Source organism: Theobroma cacao, chromosome 2, assembly GCF_053813885.1.
Source record: "Theobroma cacao isolate CCN51 chromosome 2, ASM5381388v1, whole genome shotgun sequence".
NCBI lineage: Eukaryota > Viridiplantae > Streptophyta > Magnoliopsida > Malvales > Malvaceae > Theobroma > Theobroma cacao.
In genome coordinates, this window is record NC_142640.1 from 10848462 (window position 1) to 10869105 (window position 20644).

Below are 20644 nucleotides of genomic sequence, written 5' to 3' on the forward strand. Positions count from 1 at the left end.
CTTCTCAAAAAAAAAAAAAGGATGTTTTGCATAAAATTAGAGGGAACAAATTCTTTGTAGATTTATTTTCCCCATTTTGCGCATGTATGAGAGTGCGCGTCAATGAAGATGTCTCATTGAGGGCATTTTTGTCCCAAAATCTCTTCTCTTGGCTAAAAACAGTTAAAATTATTTAGAGAGCTATTTCCAAAAACACTTTATATTTAAGGGTTAATTTTTTTTTCTTTTTTTAAAATTAAACTAAAACTGTTTGGTAAACTGTTTGACAAAATAAAATATATACGCTTTAATTTTGGTTAAAATTACCATAAAGGGTATTCAAGTCATCTTCAATCTTCTAATAAACTAAAACAGAACAAGTGTATTTCGAGTTTATATACGATTTTAGATGTTAAAATCAAAAAAATTTATAAAAAAATGAAACAATTTTAAAACTTGTATAGTAATAATAGTACTAGATTTTTTTGTGAAGAACAGCGAAAACTTTTAAAATTGTATTTGAATGCAGCTTTGAATTATGGGTTTTCCTTTCTCTTAATCTTTCTAAGAACAAAAAAATCCTAAATTTTGCTATTTTGTAGCTAGATCTTTTGTTTTTTTTTTTTAGTAATTTTTGTAAAGAGAAGTAAAAGAGAGGGAAAAAGCAATTTTGAGTTGGAGAAAAGTGATTTGCAAAGGGAGGGAAAAGAGAGGGAGATTGATTGAGAGAGATGGGTATTTCATAAAAAGCTTACGTGTTTTTAAAATAAGAGATAAAAAAGCTCCTCTTTGGAGCATATTTTGAAACTCTTTTTTTTTTAATATTTTTCTTTAAAAAGAAATTATTCTTTTTTAAGAGTTTGTCAAAAATCTTATTTGACCTGACTTCTACTTTTAAAAGGTAAATAATTTGAGAAAAAAAACTAAGTCAAACAAAACTAGCTATGAGTTTGGGGATATTTTTGAGTTGGTAGCCATCAATAAAGGGTGGGGATTTCATTTGGACAAGCTGCTACGAAAGGCTGCGATGGTAGTGGGAACTGTCCATTTTGGCTGCTTTTGCTTACGGTTGGGATGGCCAATCTGGAGGGGGAGATGTGTTTTCCCCTCAAATCTCATTTTTCCTTTTTTTAAAGAAATATTTTTCCTCAAAGGAAAAATACTCTCCTGTGACAATATTTTATAGTAATTTTTTATCGCAAGTTTTTGGTGATCAATAGCTTTGTAAAACATATAGAATCAAAATGTTGGAGTCATTTTGCATTAATCTTGAAGAGATAAAAAACTAATAAATGTTTGATCAAAATAATATTATTTAATAATTTTAACATAATATCTTAAAAAATCACTTAATTATTTTAAAAAAATTCAAATAAATCTCTTATTATCTTATTTCATTCAGTTAAGCATTTCTATTTGTATTTTGTGGTGATTGATTATTGTTAGTCAAACTATCATATTTCATTTTATTTCATGCGTTGTTAATGTGGTACGGGATGATGACGTGGAACATCGATGTGGCATGATAAAATAATATTTTTTTTCTTGCACTTGGTATAAAAAAGATAAATTATATTTTGATTAATGACAATTAGTTGATCGTAAATATAAAAATTTATTTGATTAAAATTAAAATAATAGAGAATTAATTAATTATAATAAAAGAATAATAATTTATTTAAAATTTTTTGAATAATTCAAAGTATTTTTAAAGTATTATGCCAATATTTCTTTAATTCCATTTTTTCTATATATTTTTTTTAAAAAAAATCCACATAGTGGGTGTGCCGAATTCTAATAATAATTAAAGAGAATACATGGCGTTGATTAATGTTGGAATAAGTTACCTCGGCAGGAACATGAAAATATAAGTCGAAATCGATCTCTATATAATTCGCAAATGGATATTATAAGTTACAACTCCTCTGTCTGCCTTTCATTTCCACTGAACGAGTAGAATTTATTACTAATTATTGCCCCTTTCTTTCACAAATGGGCACCTACTCCTCACCTTTTGCAATCAGAAAGTGTCCTGTGCGGTTAATTCCAACTCCAACCTGGTTCCGAAAAAGGGTGAGATTCAGCACACGTATTTGAAACAACAATAGACATTATAGCAGCTGCCGCTTCCAGTGTTTAGAAGCTAATATTAAGACATATAGCTGATTGTCACAACAAGGGAAAATCTTAAGCATTTAATGAAAATTAAGAATATACCTTTAAGGGAAGACTCTTCCCAATAAAATCCCACTGAAAATAAGGGCACCAAACCATTTGTTGGACACAAACCTGTAACAAAGAAAAGGAGAATTTAGAGGGAGTAGTAAACTGCCAGCAGAATCTAATATTTACTCGAAAACAAATTTCCAGCACTGCTGAAAGAAACTTGAGATTCGGGTGTATTTAACCCCTAAATATTATATAGATATTTATATCAATATCCAAAGTACTTTGGGCATAGCACAGAATTTTGACATGTATTGCAATCAAGACTAAACACTCACTTTCTGCTGCAATCAGCTGGGGATGACAGATTAGCAGTTCCTATCTGCCAAGCTAATTGTCCAGATGCAGCTGCCAGAAACATATAATAAGGCCAGCCTGCTCCACAACATATTATGAAAATTTTAACAAAATTAGAAAGGGTTACGATGATCAAACAAAAAAATGTTAGTTGAAAAGTTCTAATCTCCAGCAGTCAGTACCTATTTCAGCATTGTATCCGCTTAGAGCCAGACTACTAATGCATGCAATTGCAAACGCAGTAGTCCACTCCTTCGATGAATCCCCAAATTTCAAGGCTGTGGATTTAACACCAACTTTGATATCATCTTCTTTATCCTGAATGCATGGTTATCAATGTCAAAGAGAACAGTTTTTAGATGATTGCTCCATCGTACCCTACTTATTTCATCATACCAACAAATCTTGCAGTATAGAATGTGTCGCACAGCAGGAGAGCAAGAAGATAGAAGAAGGAAAATAAATGGGTTTGATGATGTTAAGAAATAAGGGGAACCACTTTGAGTCTCTGACCCATGAATTAATTTAGGATAATTAAAATGTTAGGAATATTACAATAGAGTAGTTCTTATTATATATCATCACGTAAATTCTATCCATGGTCCTTAACATTTTATTTTACTTTAATCTCTATCTTTTGAATTGTTTCATATAAATTTTAAATTTTTAAAAGTTATTTTATTTTGATCGTTTCTTCACATTATTTGATTAACAATTGAGAAAAATGTTCATATAATTTACCATGAAATCTGCAATATGAATATTAGATCAATTTTAATAAAATAATTTGACAAAATAATCAAAATAAAATTATTTTAAAAAAAAATTAAAAATCTAAATAAAACAATTTAGAACTTAAAGAATTACGTGAGACGAAAATAAAAGGTGGTGAAGCCTAAGTGAGAGTTTTTTGCATATTCATCCATCATAAATAAAATTTTGCCACCCCACAAAAGCAAGACCCTCAAAATGTCTTTCAAATGTCGTCACAAATCTCCCAGCCCTTGGCCCCTGCAAGCAGGGCCGGAGCGTCCCTTTGGAATTGGGGGGCGGTGGGGGGGGCGGGGGGCAAAATTTTTGAAATTTTTTATATATTATATATTTTTTAATAATTTTTCAAAATAATTTTTTATTGAATAATTAATATAATTAAAAAATAATAAAATAATCTTACAAAACTCTATTCAATATTACTCAAATTCTTAATTTTTTTTTAATTTTTTAAGTTTCTCCATCCATCTTTCTCTTTTTTTCTTTTCTGTTCTTGTATTGAGAAATTATAAAGAGGTAAATTTTTATTTAATTTTTTCTATTTATATTACTATTATTATTTATATTTATTTAGTTTTTTCAATTATATTCTATTTGCTCATATATTTTAAGTTTTTATAGATTTTTTTTTAAATTTTTACAAATCATCAATCATATTCTTTTTTTTTATATAAGTTATATCTCTTACTTGTCATAATTTTTTTTCTGTTATATGGATTTTATTTTTAATGATTTTAATTTTTAAAAATTAAAAAATTAATTATTATATATGTAATTCTCAAATATAAGTTCAAGTGTTACATTATTGGTTGTTGTTTAAAATTTTATTAATATATTATTTTTTATTAATCCTAATTATATAAGAAAAAATAATCTTGAGTATATGTTTTTAATGTGCTTTACGTTCTATATTTAGTTGAAAGGAAATTATCTTGAGTATAAGAAAAAATTATTAATTATGTGTACCATATTTAATTATTTATATTTTATGCATTATAATTTAATATTTAGTATTATAAACTTAAATATAATAAAATAAAAATATTAGATATTGACTACATTAATTTTTTAGTTGTTTGTATCAATAAAGATAAGACTTCAAAATAAAATGGATGATAAGTTTCATACAAATAATTTAATTATTTATATTTAAAAATATATTGCTATCGTCGAATAAAACTCTCATAGAGTATTATTATAAATTTTTTTTAATTTTTTTATTTACATATTATATAAAATTATTGTTTATTTTAAATCTTTTAATTATTAATGATTAAGTTTAATATATTAATTTTAAAAATTTTTAACTTTTATTTTTCTTAACCTTTGACCTCCCTAATAAAAAGTGATTAACTCTGCCCCTGCAAGGCTACTAGCCTCAACCAGAGTTATGTTGACAAAACTGATAATACAAGTGCATAATTTCTTATCGTTTAAAGAATAGGAGAAACTTATAATTGCAAAGAGATAAATTTTACCTGATGCGCATATATGGTGTCGTACACAAGAGTCCAAAATATACCAGACATGTACAAAGGTAACAGAATAGAGGGTTGTAAGCTTGCTTTAATTGCATACCAGCCCAACAAGGTCCCCCAGTTGAAGGTCAAACCTAAATAGGCCTGGGCCTGCATCGATAATAGATGTGCCAAAGACAAAAGGGGGGAGAAAGAATAAACACCCAACAAACTCTGAACAGCAAAACAAAAAGGTACAAGAATATCATTACCCAATATGTGAACCTCTTCATGAGAGGATAGGTAGACATTAGAAAGATGAATGAAGCCTCATAGATCGGGCTGTAATTAAGATATAATTAACCAATGTTAGGCCGATACATGAATCAAAAGTCAGTCCGTATTGCGAGTGTAATGCGAAACAAGTTTACAAGTTGAAGCAAGGAGCAGAGAATCAAGTGACCTATAATGGGTGAGTTGGAGGAGAATTCCATGACTCAAAATTAATTGAAACGCAAGAAAACCAAGTCCTTGAAATGGAGTGACAGCGCCACTCGCGATCGGCCTCAGTTTTGTACGCTCCACCTGCATGCAAAAACGTATTGCCTTCACATATTAACGCTTCTTGCAATCGTTGAATTCCACGTTGATAAGGTGGATTTAAAGAATTGACGCTTTTTTCTTTTCTTTTCTTAATTTTGCACGGAAAAAATTGACAAGAACAAAAATGAATTATTATTTTTTCTGAGGGAAAAATAACTTTATTCTCTAATCATACAAGGGAAGCAAACACCAAAAAATTAATTAATATATATTAACCTCTCTAAATAAATTTATTTAAATTTGCAGCAAAACTGAAGTAGTTAAAATACTTGGAAAAAATATTAAAATCATGAATTAAGCCTTTTAAATTAAAGAAATTCTGTCTGATTATTGTTTCGGAGTATTTGTTAGTTTTGTTTTGGAAATGAGAAGTAAAAGAACTTTTTTTTTTTGAAAGGTGGGTTTTATTTAGTCTTTTAAGTCCTTAATATAATTGCTTTGTACAATTACAACCTTTGAACAGCTATCCAAAAACATGCTTCCTAGAACCAACCATTTTATTTGACCACAAAAATTACCATTCTATCAATATCACGGTCAAGGATATCATTTATGGTACAAGCAGCACCCCTCAAAAGTGGAGCTGCACAAGCAAAAAGAGCTAACGTCTTGAAATCAGGAAGGCTTCCAGTCGGTGCTGCCAACGTAGCTGACCTGGAAAATTAAGTAAACAGCAAATTTCAGGGGAGTTTACTGGAAGAATATGTGATCCCACATAAATATCCAGAAAGCAACCATTAGAAGGCATGCATTTTCAAGTTTTTACCCGAAAGCCAACCAAAAAAACATAAATGGAAAATGAAAGTAATGAGCTCTTACCATGCAAAGGGCCAAATCAATAACCATGTACCGATGGGCTTCTCCACGCGAGCAAGCTTAGCGTAAGGCTGAATTTCTCTGGGTAAGTAATCAATCCACGATGAAACCCCACCAACTTTCTCAGTTTCGCCACTTAGCTTTTGATCATCTTTGCCTCCTGGAGATGTGGTTGTTGACATGCAAGCAATTCGGGTTTTAAAATTTGAGGAAAGCAAAACGGAATTTTTCCTGGAAAAAGATCGACTCATGAATTGGCTGTGGAAAGCAGGATTCTTTATCATCCTTGTTCTTAGCTGTGAAAAAGAGAGAGAGGGAGTGAGGAGCCTGCGTGAAGCGTGGGCGAGCGAAAGTGATGCCATTTTTGCTGGTTGCAACTGAGAATGGGATCAATGTTTCTGATCTTTACTTTTGGAGTTTGATCTACTTGATCACAACTAGACTAAACTCAAACTAAGCCCAACATAGAAAATCAGGAGCGAATTTGGTCACAGTATAGATACTTGACAATTCTACTATATATATAGTACACATATATAGACGGTGACCAAAATTCACTTTAACATTTTGTCAGAAATAATACAACGATTGGCAACTTGACTTGGAATAAAAAAACCATTAACCTCCAAGCGCAACAACTTAGCAATGACACATTCATTCCCTGGTAGGTCTTTGTCTGCGGCCGCCATGGAATTTGCCTTTGAATAAGAGCACCTAGCAGCCCATCTCTACGGGCCCAGTCAAGCGGCGCGCATGCGGAGGAAATTCAAGCCTGCTTAGTTGCTGCTCTCCTTACTCGAGTCTTATGCACAATTTCTGTGAAGTTTTTGGATTGATTAAAATTTGGAATCTTATTTATTAAGTTTTTAGTAACTGGTTGTACAGTTTTTAATTTTTGCTTGACATAGTCTTAATCGTATTCTAATTTAGATTTTTGTATTATAAAAATGAGTTTCTAGACTTTGGACTATATGAAGTGCTTTTGAGAGTTTTAAGGAGGAAGTTCAAGAACCTTTTTGTTATTTAAGTCGAAAGATTTTAGTAACCGTTATTAAGTAAGTATTTCATGTGTGTCCTGACTCTATTCTGATACCGATGACTGCTCTGAATGATTTTTGTTGAGGAAACTTGCTGGGTTGGAAAATTTGGATTTTCTGTTTGTCCTTGGGAGCCGATGATGAGCCTTAGGATGTGCAGTTTCAAGATTGGCCATGACTTGAAATGATGGCCTCTATGGAACAGTCTGGTTAAAGAGGTTCTGGGATGAACTTTTGTCATGGAAATGAGTCTTATGATCTGGAGTTTTAAGATTTAAGGAGAAGGAAGTCAATTGAATTGAGAGCCTTTGGATTACAAGATTTTGTTGGGGTAAATTTCCAGACACATGGAACGGTAAGGGAGGAGCTTCATGGATTTAACCTTCATCAAATGGGACCTAGACGATTTAGTTTTTTGGTGTTTAGTGGGTTGGGCTGCCTTATTTTTGTCAAGCATGTACCAATCCAGGTTGTATGTAATTGATGTAGCCAACTCTAAAGCTTTAAGGGTTGTGGTTTGCTGTGATAAGTCTTTGCCGCACAGGAACAAAGCCTTATGGCAGCATGTTGTTAGACATCATTCTGAAATTTATTCATATTTTGCCTTTGAAAAAAAAAAAAGAGTTAGTGTTTCATAGTGAAGCAAAACTTGCAATGGACTGAGACAACCTCTGAGGTTCCAGGAATTTGTGCATCAAAAGGTTCAAATGGAAACTTAAGGCAGGTTGACTTGAATGAGATGCCCATTATGCAGAAAAAAGGACTTCTTGCAAGGATGGAGGCCCTTATGAAAACAGTGGAGATGGGTCGACCTTATTTCCCTCATTGCTCAGAAGTGCTAGATAAGTTCATGGAGGATGACCTTCTTCATTTATTTTACCTTGAGAAGGGCTCCCCAACCCAAAGGAGCAGAAAATAAAGAGATTACGTCTCAGGGAGCAGAAGGATGATGTTCAGAAGGCATTTAATATGGACAAGCCTTAGTTTAACCGCACTGGTTTGTCTTCATCCTCATCATCATCATCTTTAAAAGATGGTGGCCCTTACAAGCTCAGAAAATTGTGAAGAAATGTGGGTTGTCTACAATAACGATGATGGTCACGGGCAAAAGGCTTTGGAGCTTAGGCCAAAGTGTTTGCTGCTGCTTCTGTGTATAATTTTTAGCCGGGAAAACTTTTTTGTAAGGGACTATTCTTTTTTTGCTTTCAAAGGTAGAGTATTTTTAAAAATAATAATTTTTTAATTTTAATTATTTTTAATTAAAAAAAATTTTTGGACAAAATTGTCATTAATGAACCTCTTCATATTCAAGTGCTCTCAAATTTTCTCTCCCACCATTCGTCTGCTTTGCTCCCTATTTTGCTGTGCTCTCTATTTTTTTCTCTCGTCATCCAACTTTCTTTGATTTTACCACCATTACTATCTCTCTATCTATCTCTTGTCATCTCGTCATCGATCTACATGACAAAGAGTGACACATAAGGTAACAACATATTTTTGGGTTTATTAGTTTACATTCACAAAACCCTCTCTTTGTCTATCTCTCGCCATCTTGTTGTCAATCTACAAACCAAAAAGTATAACATGGTGAGTAACAACGGGTTCTTGGGCTTATGGGTGTTAAGTTTTTTCAGTGATTCAAGTCTCGTAGAACGTGTCTTAACGTGTAATAGAGTAATTCATACCTTGGCATGTAATATCAGTAGGAAGAAGGAAGCTTTAGTGTGTAATATATGGTATTGAAGCTTTGACTTTGGTATGTAACATCTGGTGCTGAAGATCTAAATGACATATGATGGCTACAATCGTGGGCCTTGACCCTACACAACTGGCTATAGACAACCACACTTGCTTAGACATTGAACAAATAGAGTTGACTTAGAAAACAAAATACTTAGGAGATGCCAAATTACCTTTGCAACAAGCTAGATTTAACCCACCAAGGTGCTCCCAATTAATTGCTTATCTGCTATTTGTTAATTAATTGGGATGAGTCTTTTATAACTCGATGAGTGGATGAAGAAGGGAAATAAGGTTGAACATTTGATGAAATAAAAACTTAGAAATAAAGGTTCAAAATGAGCAATGACATAATGCAAACGAAACATCAATGTATGCATTAAGAACACAACGTAAAATCAAGTACATGGCATGCACGTTCTTGTATAAGGTCTACATTTATCTAATTTCTAAATCACAGTATGTACCTTACAAGTTTGGTTCCAATGCGTAATTTGAGATTTCAATATACAACCAATTTCATAATTTTTTTTTATAATTGGAGGAGGGGAGATTCGAACCCTACTTTTTAGACAAGAGATCATGCACCAACAAATAAGTCAAATGTTCAAGTGCAATCAATTTCATCATTATTTACTCAATCTTCCTTAAACGATTTAATTCGAACCTAACCGAGTAAAACATTAATTTTTCACCATCTTGCTCAAAACAATCTTTCTATGACAACTTCACAATTTCAACAAGTTGATTTCCTCAATTTACATTCCAACAAAAATTCCTCAACATCAACAATTAAAACGCAATTTATAATGTCAACTTTCAACCTCGACAAGGCAGTTTATCAGATAAGTTGTCGACCTCAACCATCACAATTATTTAGCAATCTTACAACCTCAACCGTAATTCAACCATTTTATTACCTCAATAAACAACGGGAGTGATATCTAATCAAAACCCTTGGCTTTCGAAACCGAACAAGTTGCAAAGATAGAAACACAAATTTTAGATTGGTTAAGTTGAAACTAGCAGTTCAATAAATTCAAGCTTCATTTTAACTTTAAATCTAATGTCTAGTCTAATTCAAAATTATGCTGGAAACGAGCAAATGATGGACACAAAGCTGTTAACCCACAATGGAGGAAATGGTTGTAGCGGATGAGAGATTGACAGCTTGTGAAGCCAATGTTAAGGTCGGGCAACCTCAATGCAGCTCACTTCCCATGGAGATAAAGGGGATGGGAGTAAAAGGATGCTGTTGTCAACTTGAATTCCGTGAAGAGAAGTAAGAGAACGAGAGAGGAAAACTTGAGTGGTGTCATAATTAAAATAATAATAATAATAATAATAATAATTAAAAATAAGTATGTTAAAATTCATAAATTAAAAGTTTTAATATTAAATTAAAAAATATAAATTTAATATATTCATTTAATATTTCAAAGTAAAAATATCTAAGATAACTATAATGTCCATGAACATTTTTCATATTTTGAAAATGGTACATGATAGTTATAATACCCTGTACTTTGATATGGTGACTAATAAAGCTTATTGGATGCCAATTGAGGTTAATTATAATATTTAGAAATGATGAAAGATGAAAAGAATGGTTTGGGATAAAATATTTCGCACACGAGAAAATAATAATAAAATAATAATTATTTTCGAAGAAGAATTTGCGAGATAAAAAGTGATTCGGAAGTCAATTGAGGTATAATAAGGTATTTTGGGTACCAAGGGGACAAGAGGAGACAAGAGGAAATTTTTGGAATAAAATAATATTTTATTAATAAAATAATATTAAAATATTAATATTTTATTTAGTGTCAAAATTTTTCATGAAGAAGGAGTATATGGGCAACCTAAGTGGGAGAGAAGATGAATGAGCAAAATTTTGGAGAAAAATGACGTTAATGGGGCGGCGTGTTTTTATTAAATAAAGATAGCGCAGGTAAATAAATATTTTAAATATTATGGGGACACTGCGTTGGAGTACCAACTTCATACTTTATTTGTACATATGTCGAAGAAGATAATAGAAGGAAATTGGAGTTAAATGAGTGTTGGGAGGACTAAATTAAAATGGAAAGAACTTAAAGGGTAAAATGGTAATTTTGCATAAAGTTTGGTCAAATCTTCCAAAGGAAGCTTTGACTCTCATCTTTATCAGCCCAAAACAGTCCTTATCCTCCTAGCAAGATATTTTCTTCTTCATTCTTGAAGTTTCCAATGCCATTCTCTCATTCTCCCATGGAAAACTAATTTTCTTTCATTTTCTTTCCTTGTTTTCTTTTCATTTCTTTTCTCTTCTTGCTTCATTCTTCTCCCAACTTCTTATGCACCAAAGTTACAACTTCTAACCCATATTTCCATCACATATAAACTCTAGGAGAAGAAGAAAGAAAAAGAGAGAAAGGAAGAAAAAGCTTGGTTTTTGTGATTCAAGTAAAGAACGGTAAGAATTCTTGTTTTTAGCTTGAGTAGTCTTTGAAAATGAGTTAGTGACTTAGAGGAATCTCTTGTGGCAGCAAAGATTGGCTTGATTGGAGAAAAATTGATAACATGTAGGCCAATAAACCAATGGGTACATGAAGGACTCAAAGTGGAAAAGGAAAACGGTAAGCTTAATACTATGTTTTAAAGCCTACAGTTAGTTGAATATTGTGGAAAATTATGGTTGTTGAAAGGATCTACTTGCATAAGCTAGATGAAAATTGTTAAGATTGTATGACATGTCATTTGAAAGAAATGAAAAAGGAATATTGTGGATGGAGGATTGAGAAACAAAGTATTGAAAGTTAGATAGATAACGATACGTGTAAACTAAGAAATAATCGAGTGAAAGTGAGAATGATTGTTGCTGTCATATATGTGGATTATCTGTGAAAATATAAGATGGATTTGGGTGAAAATTATTTAGGAAGGCTGAAGTAGACACGTGACATCATAATTAAGTTGTCGATGATATAATTTAAGGAATTACGTAAGCAATGGATATAAGTAATTTTAGTAAAAATATATTAAGATGTGAGTTAATTGAAGATGGGTTCATGATAGAAGGAAAAATATAAATTTGAGTAAGGATTAATTGATTGAAGTGCTGCTCGTATACATATGTAATTAAATATATTGAGTTCGTATTATTGTTAGGAAATGCAAAGATAAAGTTAGAGTATTATGGGGACGTGTTGGAGTAAATAACGAGCGACCGGCTAGTGAAAATAGTTAGAGACACCTCCGAACAAATAGCAACTTAATATCTTGTTGTTGCCAGGTGAGTGAACTTGCATTAAAATTTTTTGGAATAATTGATTTTATGCTTAATTGAGCCACTTGAAATATTTTGTTGGTTTTTCTTTAAAAGTTGCATGGGAACAAGCTTTTGATGAAATGTTTTGAGATTATGAGATATGAACATGATGAATTCATGAGTTTCTACATTATGTTGATGTGTATATTATACATTAAATGATATTTTTGTGTGATAATTCTGACCCAGCCATGTGCGGTGTAAGAGTGTACATGAGCTGTGCTGACCCAGCCATGTGTTGTGTATGAGTGCAGATGAGCTGTGCTAACCGGCTATGTGCAGTGTGGTAATGCACATAAGCTGAGACAGAGTTGCGGGCGAGGCCGATGGTTATATATATGTTTATATATGATATATATATATATATATATATATATATATATAGGTTTTGGATATTATATTGTGGTTGCATTGATTTTTGAATGTTAAAACTTGAGAAACGGTTTCCACTTGATTTTCACCGTAGCAAAGACAAATTTCCGCTGTGACAAGAAATTGAGTTAAATTGCATTATCTTCAACATAAAGGCATCATGATTTCTAAAACCTCCCATATTGATGCTTGTTCCCTTCCTATGTTCACTATTTGAGTTCATACTCATGTTTTTAAAATTCATGTTTTAGGTTTCCTGAATTAAAGGTGATTGGATCCTAGGACGAGGTGCTCCTCCCTATACATTTCTCGATAGGTTTAATGTGACACCAAGTGTTATCAATCGTGCCCAGAGTCACTTCGCTGACAGTCAAGGTCTAATTATGTGTATGTGAATATTTAATGTGAACATTAAGAATCATTGTTAATCTATTAATGAATATATTGGTGGATGATGCCATTATGAATGTATGATTGGGTTTTATGAATCGTTTTCAAAGAAACGGTATTTGAAAATTTTGAGCTTTGGATTCTAAAGGAATAGGGATTAATGTATAAGATCAATTAAGTAGGCTTGCTTGGGCTTAGTGGGCTGAGCCTATTGGGCCCTTGCACCGGTCATGGCTTTGAAATTGGGCTGTGACAGATATTGTATCAGAGCTTTAGGTTTAGATAAGTCTTAGGGATTCTTGTGTGATCAGCGGAGTTGTTGGAGTCCATGTAAAGTCTTGTCTTTGGATTGTGGGTGCGTAACGCAAGTCAAGAACAAGAGGCTACATGGGCCCTTACTTTATTAGAAACTTACCTGTTCTTATGATGTATAGATGGATGAGTAATCAATAGTTAGTTACGTATAGGTGGACGTGTGCCGGTTGCACACGCCATGTCTAGAAAAGACAGTAGTCCCAATACTCCTTATAGTACTAGCGAGGGATCGCTAGATTCTACTGCTCGGAAACAATATGTGCCTGAAGGTGAAAGCATAACAAGTAACCTGACCCGATTTCCTAGTGGATCGGTTTTCTCGAGAGGTAAACTATTGTTTAAGAGCTTGAGGAGTCTCTCAAGATTGGTGCGTAATGAAATCGATCCGACGAAAAAGAACACGAACAAGATGGGAAAAAGGACGATCAGTAATTATCGTCCTAGGAAGGTATTTGTATCTATTGTTCGACACTTCCGTCCTGGTTGTGGGAGAGGTGCTGCACCTGTTAGTAAGGAGGAATTTGGGAGGTAGCAACAAGCTCGGATTAAGGATAAAATGAAAAAATCCCAGAAGATGGGAAAGGACTTGAAAAGGGATCCGTCGATGTGCCTGGATCGAGGCGACGAGGATCTTAAAGACACATAATATTTTCGTTAAAGTTCGTATCACTTTAAGTTTAGACAGATGTGGTGTAAGGGAAATAGTAGTAGTTATCCATACAAAGGAGTTAAGAGTTGGCTTTTATTTTGTATGACTTAAATGGATTTTGAAGTAGCTATTTTAATGACTTGATGCGTATTGGAGTCCTTTGTTATGATAGAGATAGATTAGCGATATAATGATTGAGGGAGGATATTCACCTTAGTGGCGTCATTGGTCACCTTGGATAATTATTAAGGATCGACGTAGAAAGTCATTAATGGTACAAACAACTGCGAGACCTGACAAAGGATTACCAATTAATCGTGGAAAGGTGAAATTTGAAATCCCAGTTGCAACTACAATTTGAAAGGATATGGGAGAAATCAATGAGGATATAGGTGACACTTAGAATGGATTATGTGATTAAGTCAAGGATTGTAAAATTTAAGTTTGGAGGGAGTTACAAAATGATGTCATGACATTATGAGGTAATAATTGGGCACAAATATGAAACTTGGGAAAAGGTGAAACCTTGATTTAATAAAGATTGTGAATGTAGAGTGTGGAGAAAGATGAACTATTTTCATGGTTATTTGTACTGAAAGTCAACAAAACTATTTGAGTTACATGACAAGAAAGACAATTAATTGTGAATGTTAAGGAATTATGGAATGTCATAAATGGTGAATAATTTTGTGTGTGGTATTATATATTGAGAATTTGATGCACAATATGGCAAGATTGTCTTAAGGTGGGACTTATTGGTTGAAGATAAATGTTAAAGGATAAAATGAGTTTGAAAATATTGACTTTGCTTAGTGCATATGATAAGCAAAAGAGAAGATATGTATGGTCATGATATTGTGGGATAGGCTTGGAGGAAAGCCAAATGATTGAGCATAATCCCTGTAGTAATTTTAAAGATGGAAGAACTTATTCGTGGAAGAAATTTCCAACAACCATAGCGCTATAACACTAACTCTTTAGCGTTGTAGCATTGAAACTATCCCATGTCTAGTAGCCGCGACGCTGCAGCACTGACTATCCAGTACCGTAGCGCTACGAATACCTCATGTCTATGATGCATGAACAAGATGGGAGTGGCACGATAATGATCTTACAAGTTGAATTATGGTCATTGGTCATTGAGCTCTGTTATTTGGGAGTTTTAAATGTTTCGGAGAATGTTTACATGAATGAATTGAAAAGTTTCTTTATCGCCTTGTATATGGGCATATAATTAAAAGAGAAATTGAAAGATTCTTGAAATGGCTACATTGAAATAAGATATCATGTGAAGTATTAAGATGGATAATATGTTGACCAAAGTCAAATCCTAAAAAATAAAGGAGACGAGAGATTAAGCCTTGTTAAAGGCTAAGGAAAAAGTGAGTGAAGAGTTAGATGAATATATGAGAGATGGGTAAGGGATGTCAATACCAAGTAATGAAAGTGTAAATGAAGGATTACAAGGGTGGTATAGCAAATGGGATTATCCAGAATATCGTTATGAGAATTTGCTATTCTTATCTTGACTCAGCTAAATGAAAAGGAATAGTAACAATGCAAGGCCAATTGTGTGGCAGACTAGAAACCTATGAAGACAATTTGGGGATTGAATTGACGAGTATGTATTTATATATCTTTAAGAATAAGTGCATGTCTATAGAACGACATGCTCGGGATGTTAAGGAGCACATAAAAGACTAAGTGTTTCGGGAATGCACAAACCTCTTTGAGAAGGAATTACCAATCATGCATAGCAAGTATAAAATGTGGGATTTTTGAAACTTGCTGAGAAACCTAACGGCTAAGTCACGGGTTAAGTGATCACATGCGGTGAGACATGAGTTTAAGATAGGTATCCCTAAGGAAATACTCAAGAGTAGTTCTACTATGGATCTTGTGAAAGCACGCATTAAGTTATGTGGTTACAAAGAAAAAGCCGTAAGCTGAAAGTGAGATTCGTATTGATGTTGAAAAGTACTTAAGGAGAACCTTGTTTCAAGTCTTGCAGTTTCAAATACAAATTGCAGATTGGTCCGGGGAAAATGATGTCATATTAGTATGAAAGAATAGAACAAAGGATGATCGAAGATAATTGGATAATGAAGTCCAATAATGAAAACTTCCTAAGGTAGTATGGAAATTGGAATTTGAAAATGCTTAAGGCATGCACGATTCGAATGAGTTTAAGTTTTATGTGATTCATTAAAGTTGAAATGCAACAAGGATATAATGTATAAATTAGAGGTATAAAGAATAATTGAGAAACAAGGATGACTTTTTAGAGATTTTGGTATTGCATAAGATGCAATGATCCAATAAAGATAAACCTTTGAAAGATCAACGAGATTATAAAGCATATACGAATACCGGATTGCAATTTAATGAAAATGACATTTGGTGAGTGAGATGTGATTAATGACATTGTGATCCAAGGATATATAGTACAATGAAACTTAAGCATATAATTGGAAATGATAAGAAAAGAGTATGGGTATGAAAAGGATGTGAAACTATGCATAGGCATAATGAGAATTCTTATGGATTACGTAAGAGATAACTTATGGTAAGATGCGAGTGGAACGGTGATTTAAATATATAAAAAGGGTAATCTGAAATTGATTATACCCTAATGCTCATAGATTAAATATGAGAACGTTGACATGAACTATGATGATTATTATATTGAATCTTGGATAGGGATGGGGATGAATAAATGAAGATGTAGTCCAAGGCACACGAACACATGGATCCCTATGCATAACGAGGAATGCTGACATTTGGAAATGAATGTACACACGTATATGTGAAATTGATGACTTGACCAATTGAGGTGAAGAATTGTTCTCAGTAATTTGAGATTTGAACTTTATGTATTTGATGAGTTGTATAGATGGTACAATAGCAAGAAGTCCCATTAAAAGTTGAACTATGATGATATAAGAAAGTTTGGGAAAAATAGTAAGAGAAATGAGATTAAAGAAATGTAATCCATAACGTGGGAATAATTAAAGTATGTGGAGTAAATGCAAGATAAACCTGAAGTATGTGGGAATAATTAGAGGCATTAAACTTTTTCAATGTTAAGACTATGTATAGAAATGAATATGGCATCTTTATAATACTGCAGGTTACATAATAGTGTATGGGGATAAGATGAATGAATGAATGTCGAAAAGTTTGACAAGGAGCGAAATAATAAGATGGTGATTAGGCATACATAAGTAAGTATAATATGTGATTGAAATTGGTATGATTAAGATAGAGTTATGGTTCAAATTTAATGATAGTAATAAAGGCATACTCAACATCTTAAAATAAAAGATAATGATCGTGAAAGCTACCATCGATTTGATTCTAAAGGATGATAACAGACATAAGTGAGGCATTCTAGTCGAACTAGAGGTAAACGAGGTGAATGAATGATTGGAGGTTTGACAAGAATCGAAATAAAGATATGTTTGAGGTTAGTGACGGAATTAAAGGAATACTTGGGATCTTAGTGATAAGAAAGAATAATTGAAAAGGGTACCGTAGTTTTGACTCAAAGATGATAATAGATATAAGATACGTGCCCTGATCTTGTAAAGTGTTCTAGTCAAATTGAAGGTAATGAAGTTCATAAATCAAAATTCCTTATGAAGAAGAAAAATGAATAAAATCATAAAGAGAGATTGATAACTCAACACTAACATGAATTCGAGGATGAATTCTATTTAAGTGGGGGAGACTATAATATCCCGTACTTTGATATGGTGAGTAATAAAGCTTATTGGATGCCAATTGAGGTTAATTATAATGTTTAGAAATGATGAAAGATGAAAGGAATGGTTTGAGATAAAATATTCCGCACACGAGAAAATAATAATAAAATAATAATTTTTTTATGAGAAGAATTTACGAGATAAAAAGTGATTCGGAAGTCAATTGAGGCATAATAAGGTATTTTGGGTACCAAGGGAACAAAAGGAGACAAGAGAAAATTTTTGAAATAAAATAATATTTTATTAATAAAATAATATTAAAATATTAATATTTTATTCAATGTCAAAATTTTTCATGAAGAAGGAGTATATGGGCAACCTAAGTGGGGGAGAAGAAGAATGAGCAAAATTTCGGAGAAAAATGACGTTAATGGGGCAGCGTGTCTTTATTAAGTAAAGATAGCGCAAGTAAATAAATATTTTAAATATTATGGGGACACTGCGTTGGAGTACCAACTTCATACTTTGTTTGTACATATGTAGAAGAAGATAATAGAAGGAAATTGGAGTTAAATAAGTGTTTAGAGGACTAAATTAAAATGGAAAGAAACTTAAAGGGCAAAATGATAATTTTGCATAAAGTTTGGTCAAAGCTTCCAAAGGAAGCTTTGACTCTCATCCTTTTCAGCCCAAAACAGTCCTTATCCTCCCAGCAAGATATTTTCTTCTTCATTCTTGAAGCTTCCAACGTCGTTCTCTCATTCTCCCATGGAAAACTAATTTTCTTTCATTTTTTTTCCTTGTTTTCTTTTCATTTCTTTTCTCTTCTTGCTTCATTCTTCTCCCAACTTCTTGTGCACTAAAGTTACAACTTCTAACCCCAATTTTCAGCACATATAAACTCTAGGAGAAAAAGAAAGAAAGAGAGAGAAAGGAAGAAAAAATTTGGTTTTGGTGATTCAAGCAACGAACGGTTAGAATTCTTGTTTTTGGCTTGAGTAGTCTTTGAAAATGAGTTAGTGACTTAGAGAAATCTCTTGTGGCAGCAAAGATTGGCTTGATTGGAGAAAAATTGATAACATGTAAGCCAATAAACCCATGGATACATGAAGGACTCAAAGTGGAAAAGGAAAACGGTAAGCTTAACACTATGTTTTAAAGCCTACGGTTAGTTGAATATTGTGGGAAATTATGGTTGTTGAAAGGATCTACTTGCATAAGCTAGATGAAAATTGTTAAGATTGTATGGCATGCCATTTGAAAGAAATGAGAAAGGAATATTGTGGATGGAGGATTGAAAAACAAAGTATTGAAAGTTAGATAGATAACGATGCGTGTAAACTAGGAAATAATCGAGTGAAAGTGAGAATGATTGTTGCTGCTATATATGTGGATTATGTGTGGAAATATAAGATGGATTTGGGTGGAAATTATTTAGAAAGGCTGGAGTAGACACGTGACATTATAATTAAGTTGCCGGTGATATAATTTAAGGAATTACGTAAGCAATGGATATAAGTAATTTTAGTAAAAATGTATTAAGATGTGAGTTAATTGAAGATGGTTTCATGATAGGAGGAAAAATATAAATTTGAGTAAGGATTAATTGATTGAAGTGCTGCTCATATACATATGTAATTAAATATATTGAGTTCGTATTATTGCTATGAAGTGCAAAGATAAAGTTAGAGTATTGTGGGGGAGTGTCGGAGTAAATAACGAGCGACCGGTCAGTGAAAATAGTTAGAGACACCTCCGAACAAATAGCAACTTAATATCTCTTTGTTTCCAGGTGAGTGAACTTGCATTAAAATGTTTTGGAATAAATGATTTTATGCTTGATTGAGCCACTTGAAATATTTTGTTGGTTTTTCTTTAAAAGTTGTATAGGAACAAGCCCTTGATGAAATGTTTTGATATTATAAGATATGAACATGATGAATTCATGAATTTCTACATTATGTTGATGTGTATATTATACATTAAATCATATTTTTGTGTGATAATTATGACCCAGCCATGTACGGTGTAGGAGTGCACATGAGTTGTGCTGACCCAGCCATGTGCGGTGTAAGAGTGTGCATGAGCTGTGCTGATCGGCTATATGCGTTGTGGTAGTGCACATAAGCTGAGACAGAGTTAGGGGCGAGGCCGGTGGTTATATATACGTTTATATATGATATATATATATATATATATATATATATATAAATAAAGGTTTTGGAAATTATATTGTGGTTGCATTGATTTTTTAATGTTAAAACTTGAGAAACAGTTTCCACTTGATTTTCATCGCAGCAAAGACAGATTTTCGTTGTGACAAGAAATTGAGTTAAATTGCATTGTCTTCAACATAAAGGCATCATGATTTCTAAAACCTCCCGTATTGATGCTTGTTTCCTTCCTATGTTCACTCACTGAGTTTATACTCATGTTTTTAAAATTCATGTTTTAGGTTTCCTGAGTTAAAGGTGATTGGATCCTAGGACGAGGTGCTCCTCCTTGTACATTTCTCGGTAGGTTTAATGTGACACTAAGTGTTATCAATTGTACCTAGAGTCACTCCGCTAATGGTCAAGGTCTAATTATGTGTATGTGAATATTTAATGTGAACATTAAGAATCATTGTTAATATATTAATGAATATATTGGTGGATGATGCCATTGTGAATGTATGATTGGGTTTTATGAATCAATTTCAAAGAAATGGTATTTGAACATTTCGAGCTTAGGATTCTAAAGGAATAGGGATTAATGTATAAGATCAATTAAGTAGGTTTGCTTGGGCTTAGTGGGCTGAGCCCATTGGGCCCTTGCGTCGATCATGGCTTGAAAATTGGGCTGTGACAATAGCATCAGTAGAATACTATCAAATACATCTTTTTTAATATATGTTATCAAATAATCATTCATACAAAATCACTACTCATTAGCATAAATTAAAATATTAGAATTAAATAAAATATGATCTAATATAG

At 32.6% G+C, this 20644-nt stretch overlaps 1 protein-coding gene across 2 annotated transcripts; it reads right to left on the reverse strand.

The window, feature by feature from the left end:
- Positions 1-1847: 1847 nt before the first annotated feature.
- Positions 1848-6749, reverse strand: LOC108660772 (4-hydroxybenzoate polyprenyltransferase, mitochondrial-like). Of its 2 annotated transcripts, none has more exons than XM_018115139.2 (9): positions 6153-6749; positions 5852-5987; positions 5194-5315; positions 5003-5072; positions 4752-4901; positions 2685-2820; positions 2484-2580; positions 2197-2268; positions 1848-2122 (listed from the first exon to the last, which is right to left on the reverse strand). In XM_018115139.2, exons 1-8 carry the CDS (start codon positions 6509-6511, stop codon positions 2199-2201), a joined length of 1140 nt encoding a protein of 379 aa, XP_017970628.2. In that variant the 5' UTR covers positions 6512-6749; the 3' UTR covers positions 1848-2122; positions 2197-2198. The 2 variants fall into 2 exon arrangements, with proteins under 2 accessions (XP_017970628.2, XP_088659375.1); XM_088803249.1 differs by having other exon boundaries at positions 1848-2036; positions 6153-6748.
- Between the last annotated feature and the right edge of the window lie 13895 nt (positions 6750-20644).

What these genes read in the sequence shown, in the direction of transcription:
- LOC108660772 (XM_018115139.2), bottom strand. Translation starts at nt 6,511, where the DNA reads ATGGCATCACTTTCGCTCGCCCACGCTTCACGCAGGCTCCTCACTCCC. An exon ending in CTCCAACTCACCCATTATAG is followed by an intron (nt 5,073 to 5,193) that starts GTCACTTGATTC and finishes TCTTAATTACAG; the next exon opens with CCCGATCTATGAGGCTTCAT. An exon ending in CGGATACAATGCTGAAATAG is followed by an intron (nt 2,581 to 2,684) that starts GTACTGACTGCT and finishes GTTGTGGAGCAG; the next exon opens with GCTGGCCTTATTATATGTTT.